The sequence below is a fragment of the Muscardinus avellanarius genome (assembly GCF_963383645.1).
Source record: "Muscardinus avellanarius genome assembly, chromosome: 2".
NCBI lineage: Eukaryota > Metazoa > Chordata > Mammalia > Rodentia > Gliridae > Muscardinus > Muscardinus avellanarius.
This window is the reverse complement of record NC_137787.1, coordinates 36486363-36501580: the sequence shown is the minus strand read 5'-3', so window position 1 is coordinate 36501580 and position 15218 is coordinate 36486363. Positions and strand designations below refer to the sequence as shown.

The 15218-nt window shown below is 41.7% G+C and overlaps 1 protein-coding gene across 3 annotated transcripts in view; it reads left to right on the top strand.

Moving 5' to 3' along the window:
- The window catches only part of CDK15 (cyclin dependent kinase 15), a gene marked incomplete at both ends in the record, with an annotated part of 96168 nt that overhangs the window by 27640 nt on the left and 53310 nt on the right, over positions 1–15218 (top strand). For all 3 annotated transcript variants that reach the window (XM_080690139.1, XM_080690140.1, XM_080690138.1), the window contains 2 exons: positions 3871–3994; positions 7448–7568. In XM_080690139.1, coding sequence (XP_080546265.1) covers positions 3871–3994; positions 7448–7568 — 245 coding nt within the window. The remainder of the gene's footprint in view (positions 1–3870; positions 3995–7447; positions 7569–15218) is intronic.

The window sequence follows — 15218 nt, the reverse complement described above, 5'->3', positions numbered from 1 at the left end:
GCTTGGGAGAGAAAAGAGCCACAGAAACGGGTTCAATGAGAAGAAGCAAACAGCAGTATGAAGATGGGCCGAGGGGAGGAAAAGGAATCGTTAGAGGCTTTTGTTTTGAGAAGTGACTGAGGAGGGTCAGTGGGGGGATCCTAGGAAGGTTTGCCAGTCAGCTTTTCATCGCTGTGACAAAATACCTGAGAAGATCAATTCAGAGAAGGAAAGGTTTATTCTGGCTCAGAGATTCAGAGGTTTCCGTCTGTGGTCACTTGGCTCCACTGTTTCTGGGCTTGTGACGAGGCAGAACATCGTGGCGGGGAGCGCGTGGCGGAAGAGGCTGCTCTCCTCATGGAGACTGGAAGCAGAGAAAGAGAGAAGAGGGGAGGGGCCAGGGGCGGCCCTAGCTTTTCAGGGAAGCCCGGGTGTCCAAGCTCCTCCAGCTAGGCCCTGCCTCCCACAGTCTCCATCACCTCCCTATAGTCCATTCGGTTATGAACCCACCAATTGATTAATCCACCAATGAGATCCGAGCCCTCAGAACCCAGCCATTCCCCAAAGGCCTGCCTCCGAATACTGCTGCCCTGGGGACCAAGCCTTCAGCATGAGAGCCTTTGAAAGCCATTTTAGATCTGAACCATAACAGCTCTTTTCAGATTTTAATAGAATGAGTCCCAGGGATCCCTGGGGTGGAAGAAGGCTGGCTTTCCTGCCTGGAGCCGACTGACCGGTCCGATTGTGTTTTTGAGGGACTTCTAGCCCAGATGGCAATAGCCCAGTGGAATTATTTTGTTCCCTCCAAACCTGACTGTGTTGGAAACAGATCTACCCCCTGGGGAATGGGAAGCCTCTCTGGAAAGAGTCGCCCACGGTCTGGCCTGGCTTGCCATGGGCTGAGAACACACCATCAGATTTGGTTACGAGATGATAGAATAATTGTTGAAGTAAGAATCCAGGATGGGAGGGATCAAAGAGTGAGTGGGTGGTGAGCTTAGTCAGTGCGGACTGCAGTTTTAAGAATGTGGCTATGACATACCAAGCCTTATCACCACGGGGCTTTACTGTTGACAGTGCTCAGACACAAGAGGCGGCAGAGGGGAAAGGGGCTGAGCAGCAAGAAGGTGGGACTCATTGGCGAGAACTCTAACACTTGGGGCATGAAAGGCATCTCACAGTGACCTGACCTTGAGACGCTCTGACTCAGCCGGCTCCCTCCTTCCCGTCATGCTCTAGTTTTCTGTCTTTACTCCAGTTTCTTGAGATGGTGCCCTGGATCAGGCAGGTGTGAATTTGAGCCTTTACCTTGTCCCTTTCTAGGCATATTTTTAAAGTTTCCTTTAGCCTTGGTTTACCTCTCTGCAAACTGAGGATGAGTTATTCATCTCCACCTTTCCTCATCCGTTTTCAATAAGAATTGTTTTTTACTTTTTCAATACTTGGGATTGAACCCAGGGGCATACTACTTCCAAAGTATAACCCACAGCCCTATTTTTTATTCTTTATTTTGAAACAGTGTCTCACTAAACCGTGGAGGGCCTCACTAAGTAGCAGAGACTGGCTGCAAACATGCAACCCTCCTGTCTGAGCCTCCCAAATACTGAGATTATAAGTGTGCACCACCACGCCCAGCTGAGAGTTGAATTTTTAAGTACACACTACAGTATCTTACCTTTTGCCTGGGATTTAAATTAGTGTTTGATATTGTCTTGTCAGTGGACATTTCTATTTATAATTAACCAGAAGGTTGGAATGTTAACATAGGAATGTTGTGCTTTGGTAGCTTTATTGGCTTGATGAATGGTAAATTGAATAGTGTATGTGTTTGAAGCACCAGGAAGAGAAGTGTTGGAAAGATTCCTAGGACCAGTGAACATCTGAAGGAGATGTCATAAGAAAAACTTTTTTTGTAGTGCCAGGGATTAAACCCAGGGTCTAGCACATGCTAGGCAAATACTCTACCCCTGTGAGACCTCCCCAGCCCTTAACATTTTAAAAATTCATTCATTCATTCATTCATTCATTCATGTATTCATTGCTGTATTAGGGGTTGAGCTGAGGGACACTCTATCACTTTTTTAAATTTTTTAATTTTTTAAATTTTCTTTTTTTTAAATTTTCATTTTTTAAATTTTCTTTTGAGACAGGGCTCAGTTGCCTAGGCTGGCCTGGAAGTTGTGATTCTCCAGTCTCAGGCTCCTGAGTTGCTGGGGTTACAGGCATGTGCCACCACACCTGGCATTTTTTATGTTCTTAAATGGCTTGTGAACCTGACATGGGAGCTGCGCAGAACCTCCACAGCCACTGGCGTTTGGTGGTAGGTAAACTCCCCGGGCTCCTGCTGGGGTTAATCACGTTGCTCATTAATTTGGCTCCAGAGTCTCCATATTATTGTTAGCTCAGTACTAGTCTGGCGGCTCTCAAGTTCCTAGCTTCCAAGATGCTGTGGAAAAAGTAGATTGAGCCACACAGTCCTGCGCCTGCGATTTTGCCCGTGTCCCCAGGAATGCTGGCCCTGGCCCTTTCTCTTCTAAACTGCCGGAACATGTTCTTGGTTGGCATAGGTCTTTGGAAACACTAGGATGATGTTTTTATTCTCCATTGCCAGTGGCACTGGAAAATAGCAAGAGAATTTAGAATTCAAAGTATTGTATTTTCCCCATAAGCATCTATATTTGTGGGGAACTCAATGATGTCTTCAGTTTCTGAGCTTTGTTACCAGATGAAACTCATCCCGTGTGTGTGTGTGTGTGTGTGTGTGTGTAATGCCTAGCATAGAAGGAACCCAGGGCTTATGCATGCTAAGCAAGTGCTCTGCCACTGAGCTCCACCACTGACCACCACAGGAATAGTTTAAAACTGGGGCCCAGAATATATTTTTACTGTTTCCTCACCAGCACCCCCACTCTATTATTGTCTTTTTATTTGTTTATGTTTGGAAGCGTGTTCATTTCTTTTGGTCTCATTTGCCTCTTGATCTGTACCATGTATTTCCCTTGTTTTCAGCTTTCAATTTAAGACTTTAAAATATAAGTTTAAAAAGATAAGGATTTTAGCACAGGGGGTGGCACACACTTGTAACCCAAGTACTTGGGAGGCTGAAACAGGAAGATCACACAGGTTCGAAGCCAGCCTCAGCTACTTAGTGAGGCTCTCAGCAATTTACTGAGACCCTGTTTCCAAATAAAGTATGAAATAGGTCTAGGAGTGTATCCCAGAGGTAGAAAACCCCTAGGTTCCATCTCCAGTCCCATTAAAAAAAAGATTTATTTTTTATTAGTACTAATACCATGCATTCTCAGTCAATTCTCTTTGTGTTGTATTTGTAAAAGTGTTTCATATCAGAGAGTCTGGGAAACTTTCGCAGTTGTAAACTTTAAAATATCATTTTCAGGTCAACTTTGATCTTATATGCCAAGTTCATCAGCGGGGGAAAATTGTATCTTTCACATCTAAATCAATAACTAGTGTTCCAAGGGAAATGTCAAAGTTTCACTTTAGATTTTTTTTCTTTCTTTCTTTCTTTCTTTCTCTCTCTCTTTCTTTCTTTCTTCTTTCTTCCTTTAAATTTTTTTTATTGGTGCACTGTAGTCATACATCTTAATGGTGTTCACTTTAGATTTTTAAGGAAGGATAATTCTTTCTGTATCAGAGAATTGAGATGTCAGGAAAATCCAGAATCTCTTTGTTTTGGACGTAGTCTGGGAACTTGACTTTCCTTGTCCTTTTTTCCTCCCTCTGAATACATGTAAAGTGTTTTTCCTTATTTTTGGTCTCTCTCATGAGACATGTTCACTGTATTCTTTCTGATGACTGTTTTTGATTTAGAAGAGAAATCAACACAGGGCGGCTCACATGTCTTTAAGGTACAGTGTTCATTCCTTCCAGCTTTTCATGTTTCAACTTTTGCGGGGCCTGGCGTACATCCACCACCAACACGTTCTTCACAGGGACCTGAAACCTCAGAACTTGCTCATCAGTCCCCTGGGGGAGCTCAAACTGGCTGATTTTGGTAAGTCGCCCCTTGGGTCTCCTTTGGGGTTGTGAACAATGATACTTTTGTGTGCACTTGTTTAAAACATTGACTGGGCCTGGCCTTTGAAAACTGGGGGTCTAGGAAACATGATGCCTCATGAGGGTATCAAAGTACCAACCAGGAAATGGGAGGCAAAGAGGAGGGGGAGAGTGGTAGCTTCCTAGAACTCCATCAGGCCCGTCTAGTCAGATGCCTCAAACTCAGGCTTTTTTATTACCCACTGCCATTTTTTTTTCTTTACAGAGAAATGCTTGTACTTAGTAGGTTTTCCTGCATCTGGGTGGATATTACAATTTCTGTCAGAATAGACCAAGGTTAGCCGGGCATGGTGGCGCACGCTTATAATCCCTGCGCTTGGGAGGTGGAGGCAGGAGGATCACGCAGGTTCTAAGCCAGCTGTGCTGGCTTAAGAGACCCTGTTTTCAAATAAAAAAGTATAAAAATAGGTCTGGTAGTGTAGCCCGGAGGTAGAAGGGTTTCCAGGAACCCCAGTACCACCAAAAAAAAAAAAAAAAAAAAAAAAAAGAATAGACCAAGGTTATTACAGGATAGCAGGATAAAGAGGTTAACCCCAGACTGCAGCATGGACACTTGTTCCTGTTCTCCTAAGGATCTAGTGACTCAGTTCCCATCAAAGTGATGCAGGTTTCCTGAGTATCACTGCTCTACTCGTCAGCATTCTCAGAGCTATCTATAGTCAGAGACTGACCACATAACTTAGAGGAAGAAAGATTTATTTGCTCACGGTTTAGAGATTTTGAGTTCATTCCATGTAAGGCGGTGGACCGCAGATCTCAGGGCACAGTGGCAGGAAGCAGGGAGAGGGAGAGCACAGGCTTCACTCTCACATCGTGGAGGCTGGAGCAAGGGAGGGGGAGGCCACAGGAACCACATACAATCCCCAAGACCGCAGCCATGGGGACCCATCTTCCCCAGCCACACCCTACCAGCCTGGGGCGGTAGAGGATAAAGCTATTGGAATGAATGACATTACATTGTAACTGCTGAGATTACAACCAAGCCCCACTTCCAACATTGCCACCCCACTGAGGGCTGAAGGAACCCCAAATCCAAACACTCCATCCCAGCTCCCCTAGACCTTACAGCCACCTTACAATGCCAAGTGCATTTAGTCCATTTCAAAGAGTTCCCATGCTCTTACCAATTCTAGAATCATTCAAAAGTCCCTAAGTCTCCTCTGAGACTCAGAGTAAACTCTTGTGAACCCCTGTAAAAGAAAATGTGAATTATAATAAAAAGCAAGTTACAGGCATCCAATATATAATGGCACGGAGTAATGTTTGCATTCCAGAGGGGGAGGAATAAGGCCATAGAAAGAAGAAATAGGACCAAAACAATATCAAAACCTGGCAGGGCAAGTTTTTGATCCTGCAGCTCTATTTCTGGCATTCGGGGCACATGGCCTGAGAAGCAATCTCCAAGGGGCCTTGGCAGCCCGGCCCCTGCAGCCTGGCTGATTGCGGAAACAGTATACTGCCTCTTCCAGTATACCTCTTGCAGCTAGCAGCCTTTCCTTGTGTTCATTCTACATTTCTAAATCTCAGGGATTTTGAAATCTTGGCTTTACCTTCACAGCTTCACAAAGTCCCCCATTTGGGCCTGCTTGCAGGGATTCTGGTCCTGTCTCATGTTGCCTGGCTTCCCAAGTCTTCATTCGAAATCTGGGAGGAAGCCTCCATGGCCCCCCACCTTTTTTTTTTTTTTTTTCTTTTCAGAAAAGCCAGAATACATGAGTACCAAGATGGACTGCCAACAGAAAGGGTAGTCATGGCCTCTTTAATCATTGCCACTGGGCTCACCTCCATCCTGATGATAGCAGAGACTGTCCCCATCATGGCCAGTGCGGGGCCTGCCTCCATCTTGGCCACAGGGAAGGAATGGGAAGGCAAATCATTGCCCTTATTCCTAATTAAACATTTGACCTCCCTTCAGCTATCTTTCTTACATTTACAGAATTATCTCTTTGGGTCCCAGTTTTACTCGTGCCTTTCTGGCCAAACTGCAAACCTGTAAAATCTCTGCTTTACTTTCCACTCCCCAAACTCAATGTACAATTTGCTGAATGCAGGCATCAATCTCCATAAGGCAGTTTGGATATTTTACTGTTTTGAGATTTCCTTTGCCAAACTATTAATCATACCATCATCTTTAAATTTGGCCTCACACACAGTTTCAGGACATGGGCAAAATACCAACAATTTTTTTTTGCAAGAATGTAACAGGTGTGGCCTCTACTATTTTCCTATTCCTCCAAAATCTCCTGAGCACAATCTCTATTGTCCGCCTTTCTAACCACATTCTGGCCCTTCCAGCTTCCTCTCACAAAACAGTTCCAAAGACTTACAATCCACACACTCAGACTTAGACGTAGCTGTGACCCCACTCCTCTGGTACTATTTTTTGTATTAATCAGCATTTTCACTGCTATAATCCAAAGACCTGATCATATAACTTAGAGAAAGGAAGATTTATTTGGTCACCACAGTTTGGAGATTTTGAGTTCAATCCATGTGAGGCAGCCTGGGACACCATCCATACAGTGGATTTATCCACTTTTGAAAGTATAACCAAGTCTCATTTCCAACATCACCATCCTGTTGCCATGAGGGCTAGGGGACACCACAAATCCAAACCATTACAGCTGCTATCTTTACATTTTAACACTTATCAGGTTATAATTATATTCACACACAGAGACATGTATATACATATATACATGAATGCATACACATGCATGAACACACACAAATATGTACACATAGACATACATAAATATATGTGCTGTTTTCTCCTCACTAGCCAGTTTGGATCCGCAGTCTTCACATCTGCTAAACTGGGCATTCCTAGCCTACAGAAATGGAGGGCGGGCATCCTAGTCCCAAACTTAGTTCAGTTGCTGTTACAGAGACCCCAAATCATGGAGGTATAATATACAAAAGCTTGGCTTTCTCTCACGTCACAGTCAGAGCTCATCTGGAATATCCATGCGTCTGGACCCAGGCTTGTCAGTCATTGGCTCCACCATCCCTGTGGGGTTTTTCCAGTTGCACATGTCAACATGCCTGCCACTTTGTGCTCATCAGAGTCAGGAGATAAAGGAAGCAGAACACTTAAATCCTGCATTAAGGGCTCAACCTGGAAGTCCACTTTTCTTATCCTCTGGGTAAAAACTCAGTCACTTGACCACACTTAGCTTCCAGGAAGGCCACATCTAGGTACAAATTAGGTCAAAATTGGGAAAATCTTCTTGATAAAGTGATATACAGGGTCAAGATTAAAGGCACCCAAAGTTTGTGTGTGATTTTAAAAACATGTTTACTCTGCCAGTTACACTTGCCCTGGTAGGGAGTCACTGTGCCTGCCAGGAAGAGTCGGGACAGTGGGTTCTGTGCTTTTCCCTTTGGGCAGGTCTTGCGCGGGCCAAGTCCATTCCCAGCCAGACGTACTCTTCAGAAGTTGTGACCCTCTGGTACCGACCTCCTGATGCTCTGCTGGGAGCCACTGAATATTCCTCTGAGCTGGACATATGGTAAGAGCCAGTGCCAAGAAAATGTGAGCCAGCCTACCCGTGAGGGTGGCTTCGTTATAGGTATTACATTTTTAATAATAATTCTAATCATAATAATAATCGCTAATATTTAAAGAAGCATAAGTGATTTCAAATGCACATCTCATTTGATTTTTGCAAAAAATGAGTTTTCATAGTTAAATTAACTGAGATCCAGAGAGGTCTTGCCCGAGGCACCTTCTGCATCCAATGCTCTTTCTACTACTCTCCTCCTTCCAGTTCCGTTACGGTCTTTCACCTTTCCTCCTTAACACCTTGTCCTCAGACAACGCATACAACACACACACACACACACACACACACACACACACACTGTACCAACAACCCCACCTACCCCTATGTGCTCAAACACAGAGCCTAGTGAGAAAGGCACAAAGACTAAGACCAGAGACCCCGTGTTCATGCCAACTGCATTTCTAATCTGTTACTTCCTCCCTCCCTCCCTCCCTCCCTCCTTCCCTTCTTCCCTCTGTCCTTCCCTCCCTCCCTCCCTTCCTTCCTTCTGTTTTTCTGTACTGGGGAGTAAACCTAGGGGTATTATACCTCTGAGCTACACTCCCATCCCTTTTTATCTTTTATTTTGAAACAGTCTTATTAAGTTGCTGAAGCTGGCCTCAGACCTATGATCCTCCTCTCTGTCTTCCAAGTACTGGAATTACAGGCATTCACCACCACAACTGGCTAAATGGACCTCTCTCAAGGCTTTAGCAAAAAGGTTTTATATAAACTCAGGCTTTCTTTTAAAAAATTAATAATAGATTAAAAAAATTAAACAGTTCCCTAAGAAGCTGTCCTATGCTTTTAGATTTCCCAAAGAACTGAAAAAGGTTGTAGAAAGTTTCTTCCAGTGTATCACCTGCTAATAAAAAACCCCTCCCCGAAACTGTCAGCTCACTGTGCCCTGCCCTGTCACTTCAGAAGCCTTCAGCAGGTTCAGGTGCGCTCAGCTCTGCATGATGTCTTCCTGGTCAAGCTTCACAGGCAGAGTGAAAATGCCTGCCCATCAATTTTAAACTGTGTTCTATTATAGAATATTTTATTTTATTTTATTTTGGTGGGACTGGGCTTCCTGAAAACCTTCGGGCTCCACTCCCAGACCTATTTTATACTTTTTTATTTGAAAACAGGGTCTCTTAAATCAGCGCGACTGGCTTCGAACCTGCGCGATCCTCCTGTCTCCGCCTCCCAAGCGCGGGGATTACAAGCTGCGCCACCACGCCCAGCTTTCTATTATAGAATAGTTTAAACATTCATATATTGTGTATCGCATAAGTAGATCCGTGATTCTTAGTCAGGGGAGGTTTTGCTCCCCAGGGAACATTTGGCAGTGTCTGGAGACATTTTTGTTGTCATTAGTGGGAAGAAGGGTGTGCTGGCATCTTGTGGGCAGAGAGGTCAGAGATATTATTAAGCATCCTACAATGCAAAAGACAGCTCCCCACAGCAAAGATTTATGCAGCCTCTAATGTCAGCAGTGTGAAGAATGAAAAAGCTAATAGAGATGAAGAGGCACAATGAAGTGCACCCCATGCACCCAGTGCAAAGCTAGAAATAATCAATAATGCTATGTGGACTTGGGCAGCTTCCCCTGAGCCTACCACGCCACTGGATGGGCTTCTACCTGAGTTTTATTTTATTTTATTTTTAGTCCTTATTTCTTTACCACTGTTTAAAACAATACACTTACAGTTTGTTCATGTTCTAAAAAATATTACTTGTTTTGACTGCTTTTGAGCTTTTATAAGAACTGTATTATGTTTAGTTTTCTGTGACTTACTTTTTTATGTAATATTTCTAAGATTCATCCACATACATTGATCTATGTAGCAATACTGCACTTATCATTGATGAACATTTTGGTTATTGTTTTCTGTTCTATTTGTTTCTCCTATTTTGAACAGAATTGGTGTGTATTTTTAAGGATTGCTCTAGGGTTTTTTACTTAGTGATAAACATGCTGTGTGCCAGGGTATAAAATAGTGCTGAATTGTTTTCCAATGTGGTTGTGACAGTTGATATACCAGCAGTGTGTTGTAGACCCTAATTTAAATTTGTACCAACTTTGTAATATTAGAATTTTTCAGTTTGCTAACCAAGCATCTAGAAGGGTATCATGTTGTGATCAAAATCCACATTTGATTACTAATGAGGTCAGATATCGTTTCATGAATTATTTGCCATTTGTGTTTTCTTTTCTGTGATCTACTTATTCTTTTGTATATTTTCTATTGGCTTCTCTCAGTATATTTCTTTGTTGATTTATAACAATTCTTTATATATTCTGGATACTAGTCTTTTATTAGTTTTGTGTGTTTCAAGTAGCCTCTCCCAATCAGAGCTTATGTTTTCATGTCTTTATGTTATCCTTTTGAACAAGCTTTTTAATTTTAATATTGATGACCTTATCAATATTTTATTTTATTTATTATCCCTTTTGTTTCTTGCTTAAAATGTTCTTCCTTTCTTAAGATCAGAATGATATTATCTAATACATTCTTTTTTTGTGTGTGTGTGGTACTAGGGATTGAACCCAAGGGCATTCTACCTCCAAGCTACACCCCCAGCCTGATTTTTTATTTTTTATTTTGAAAAAGGTCTCACCAAGTAGCGGAGGCTGGCCGTGAACCTGGATCTTCCTGTCTCAGCCTCCCAAGCACGGGGATTACAAGCGTGTGCCACCACACCCGGCATGAGACCCTGTTTTAAAGTAAAGAATAAAGAGTAGAAAAATAAGCTGGGCGTGATGGTGTACACGTGTAATCTCAGCATTCAGGAAGCTGAGACCAGAGGATTGCGGTTTGCAGACAGCCTCGGCTACTTAATGAGGCCTTCTGCAACTTAGTGAGACCCTGTTTCCAAATAAAGAATAAAAAATAGGAGCCGGGCGTGGTGGCGCACACTTGTAATCCCCGCGCTTGGGAGGCAGAGACAGGAGGATCGCGCAGGCTCGAAGCCAGCCGCGCGCGCTGGCTTAGGAGACCCTGTTTCCAAATGAAAATGTAAAAATAGGTCTGGGAGTGTAGCCCAGAGGTAGAAGGGCTTCCAGGAACCCCAGTACCACCAAAAAAAAAAAAAAAAAAAAAAAAAAAATAGGGCAGGGGGTGTAGCTTGGAGGTCAAATGCCTCTGGGTTCCATCTTCAGACCCTCAAAAAAAAAAAAAAAAAGTAGAAAAGTAGAAAAGTAGGGCTGGGGATGTAGTTTGGAGGTAGAATGCCCCTGGGTTCAATATCCACTACCACACACACACACACAAAAAAAAAGAATGTCAAATTTTAACAAGCAAACATCTAATCCCAGCTACTTCCCAGGGATACTGAAGATAGATAGAAGGCTGAGGCTAGAGGATCACAAAGGCAAGCCCAGCCTTGGCATCATAGCAAAACCCCATCTCAAAAAAAAAGTCTTTTTTTCTCTTTTCTCTTGTTTTTTCTTTATAATATTGTCTCCCAAGTTTTTTTTGTTGTTGTTGTTTTGTTTTGTTTTTGGTGATACTGGGGTTCCTGGAAGCCCTTCTACCTCTGGGCTACACTCCCAGACCTATTTTATATTTTTTTTTATTTTTGGAAACAGGGTCTCTTAAGCCAGCTTAGCTGGCTTCGAACCTGCGCGATCCTCCTGTCTCCGCCTCCCAAGCACAGGGATTACAAGCGTGCACCACCACGCCCAGCTCCAAGTTTTTAACATTATATATCATCCCATCTGTTTAGTTCTTCTTTAGTGACTTTTAGTAAAGTTTTTTTTTTTAACTTTTTTTTTGTTTGATGGCTTACACATCTAAAGTACAGGTTCTTAGCTGGGTATGGCAGGCCATGCCTATAATCCCGGCTACACAGGAGTGTGAGGCAGGAGGATCCCAAGTTCCCGGCCAGCCTGTGCAACTTAGCAAAACTCTGACTCAAATAAAATAAACAGGCTGGGGGTGTGGCTCAGTGGTCGAGTGTTTACGTAGCATGTGTGAGGCCCTGAGCTTAATCCAAATACCACAAGGGAAAAAAAGTGAAGGCTCTTGAAAGTCGACTTTATTGTTTATTATTCCTTTTGGTTCTCGCATATGGTATCTTTTTTCTATGCATAGTTGGTTGTTTCTGACTGTGATATGTTAATTTGACTTGGAATTTTATATGTGGGATTTCTTTGGTATCTCAAATGAAGTGGGTGCCTGAGAGAGGATTTGCATTTGATGACACTGGGTAGATTTTTTTAAAGGAAATGTATTAATGTACTTTAATTTAGTGTTGGTGATTTCTTTGTACCACTGTCTACCAAAAAGAACTAAGATTCTGGAAAGTCAGAGCCAGGAAAATACAAGAAGACCCTGGAGCACCTTGTTGGGCCAGAAAATGTTCTTTCAAAGTGATCCAAAAAGGATGAGGACATGTAATAAGAATAAGGGAAACAATCTGGAAAGATTTCCATTGGCCAAATCGAGGACAGTTTGACCATCCACGTAAATAGTGGGAATAATGAATGTAACATATTAAATAAATAAGAATATGTGTTGATACTGAAAATGGCCAGCTAGTTAGATAGATCAAAGAGGGAAGCGTCTTCCACAGTAGCATTCCAACTGATAACTGAAGAAGAAATAATGGAGCTGCAAAATCACTATTTTACACCCAGTAGAGTAGTAATTGATTGAGACAAAATCATCAATGCTAAACAAAAAGGGGAAATGACATTTACATAGTTTCAAGGTAGCTCTTAACAGTTATTTATTAATTAGAAAGAAAAATAATAACTTTATTCTAGAGAAACTCAGCAGATAATAGATTAATTAAAGATCTTACCCAAGTAATTAAAGTTAATATAATGAACAATGAGACTGCATCCTCATATGATCCATTAGGAAGAATATAATATTTACCTGATATTCCTTTAAAAAAAATATAACCTGAATCTAATCATGAGGAAACATGAGATAAAGCCAATTTAATGGACATTCTACAAAAGTAACTTGCTTGGCCTGTACTCTTTAGAAAAAGGTAAGGCTTTTAATTTATTCATTTATTTATTTTTCTGGCGGTGGTGTTATGAATTAAACCCAGGGCCTCCCACATGCTGGCTAAGTGCTCTACCGCTGTGCTACACACCCAGCCTCTGAGTCAAGGTTTTAAAAAGCAAAGAAAGATTGAGGAACCACTTTAGATTGAAGGAAACCATGGAGACATGTTAACATATGCAAAGCACGGTCCTAGATCGCGTCCTGGAGGAACTGGAGCTATGAAGAACATCATAAGCCGGATGTGGTGGCACATGCTGGTAATCCCAGCATTTGGGAGGCTGAGACAAGGATCGCGGTTTGTGGACAGCCTCAGCAACTTAGTGAGGCCCTTTGCAACTCAGTGAGACTCTGTTTTAAAATAAAAGAATAAAAAATAGGGCTGGGGTGTAACTAGGAGCTTGAACACCCCTGGGTTCCATCCCCAGTACCTCAAAAAAAAAAAAAAGGATATTATAAAAAGAATAGGTGAAATTTAAGCATGGACTCTGGATTAAATAGTGGTGCTCATGTTAACTCTCCTGATTTTGATAATATAAGAGAATACTTTTCTTAGAAAATAACCCACATAAGTATTTAGGAGTAAAGAGTCATAATATCAGCAATTTGCTCTTTAATGCTTCAAGATAGTTAAGTAGATAGATCGATCGATCGATCGATAGATAGATAGATAGATAGATAGACAAATGATTGACAGAACAATGAAAGCAGCAAAACATTGGCAATGAATTAATTTGTTTGAAGGTTACAAAAGACTTCTTTCTGCTTTTCGCATAATGTTTCTGTAAATTTGAAATTATTTTTAGCTCTGGTATCGTACTTGCCTAGCATGAGTGAAGCTCTGGATTCGATCCCCAGCACCACCACCAAATTAAAAAAAAAAAAAAAAAGACTTCAAAGTCTCTATACTTGGGAGGCTGAACAGGAGGAACACAGGTTCAAGGCCAGGTTCAGCAACTTAGTGAAGCCCTGTTTTAATAAAATACAAAATAGAGCCAGAATTGTAGTTTAGAGGTAGAACACCTCTGAGCTCAATCCCTAATACCAAAAGAAAAAAAAAAGTTAACAAAAACTTGAGGGAAAAACCTAGTCTTTCATATGAACCCTAGCACCACAAGATAGTATAAGGAACACCAGTACAGTATACGACTAGTACTTATTTCATGTGTGTTGGAAAAGAATTTCATTCCCTAATTGTTAAGTGTCGGGTTTTTCTTTGTTTTACAAGAACACAAACCTGCTTTTATAATTTACTTTTCATTAGCTTAAATCCTTGAAGGGGACAGCGTCACGTGGCTGCTGTATCAAATGCCTTAGCAGGAAAGTGGCTTTGGAATTTGACATGAACCATGCCACTGTCTCCATGGGCACCGGGAACCTTTCCCCACACTGCTCTGGTTTTGTTTGGTTTGCTGCCAGGATTCACTGTGTTGGTTTTTGCTTTGTACACATAAGCATATCTCTTGCCCAAGTAGAGTTCTGTTTCATCTCGGGCACAAACACTTCAGTTTTAAGAAGAGCTGTGTGCTCTTTGGTTCTGGAGATCCTGCCTATAGTGAACAAAAATGCCCTTGTTTTATCATCTTCTGGATTATAAACACACACACACACACACACACACACACACACACACACACACACCTTTGAAGATATAATTCCCTGCTTTGTTTTTCGTTGTTGCTGTTGAGAAATGTGCTTTAAGTTTTTTTAGTCTTCTATTGCAGGTGATCTCTCATTTTGTCTATATGTTTTTCAATTCTATTTGCCTTCATTATTATCCACTTTCACTATGAGTGACCTAGTGTGGATTTCTTTTCATTTACCCTGGTTGGTATATGTAATGCTTCTTCCATTTATAAGTTCATCAGCCACCTTCTTTTTCAATGTCGCCTCTTTCATTATCTTTGTTCTATATAGAGCTAATGAAAGATTATTGGACCATATTCTATTATCCATATCTTGTTCTATCCCTCATATTTTATATCTCCTGAACCTTCCATAATGCATTCTGCATAATTTCTTTGTTTCCTCCACCAGTTATTTAGTCTCCCTAAAGCTATGTAACTTACTTTCCACTGCATGTACAAAACCATGTATTGTTCCATTGATAAATGTTTTGTAAATTTAACCATAAATGATAACATAAAGTAAAAATTTAGGTACACATTAAGATTACTGCCTTTACTCTTACTCATTTTACTCCTATTGTTGTTTGCTTGGTAAAACTAAAGAAGTAATATAGAAATAGAATAGGCATCTTCCATTGTGTTTACTGTTTTTGTTTACCTTTGAAGAAATCACTAGAAATTGAGTGTTTGCATTGAGTTCTTCTTACCCTCATATTTTTTCTTCTTCTCAGAGAGATAAGAGAGTAAGTAGGAGATCCCCAACTGACAGAGGAAGAAAAGGAGGAAAGTTATATTCTGCTAGGTCGTGCAACCCTACAGGGTCCAATTGAATGCCTTTGTAAGAGGTGGGTGACAGTGAGCATTAGAGCCTTTGTCTTAAAGAAAGCAATCATAAAATGCAGGGCAAGAGCCTCCATGCACAGTAAGGCCTGGTGGCAGCAGCCAGGGAGGGGGCCAGAGCACAAAACAGGATCCTGGGCAAT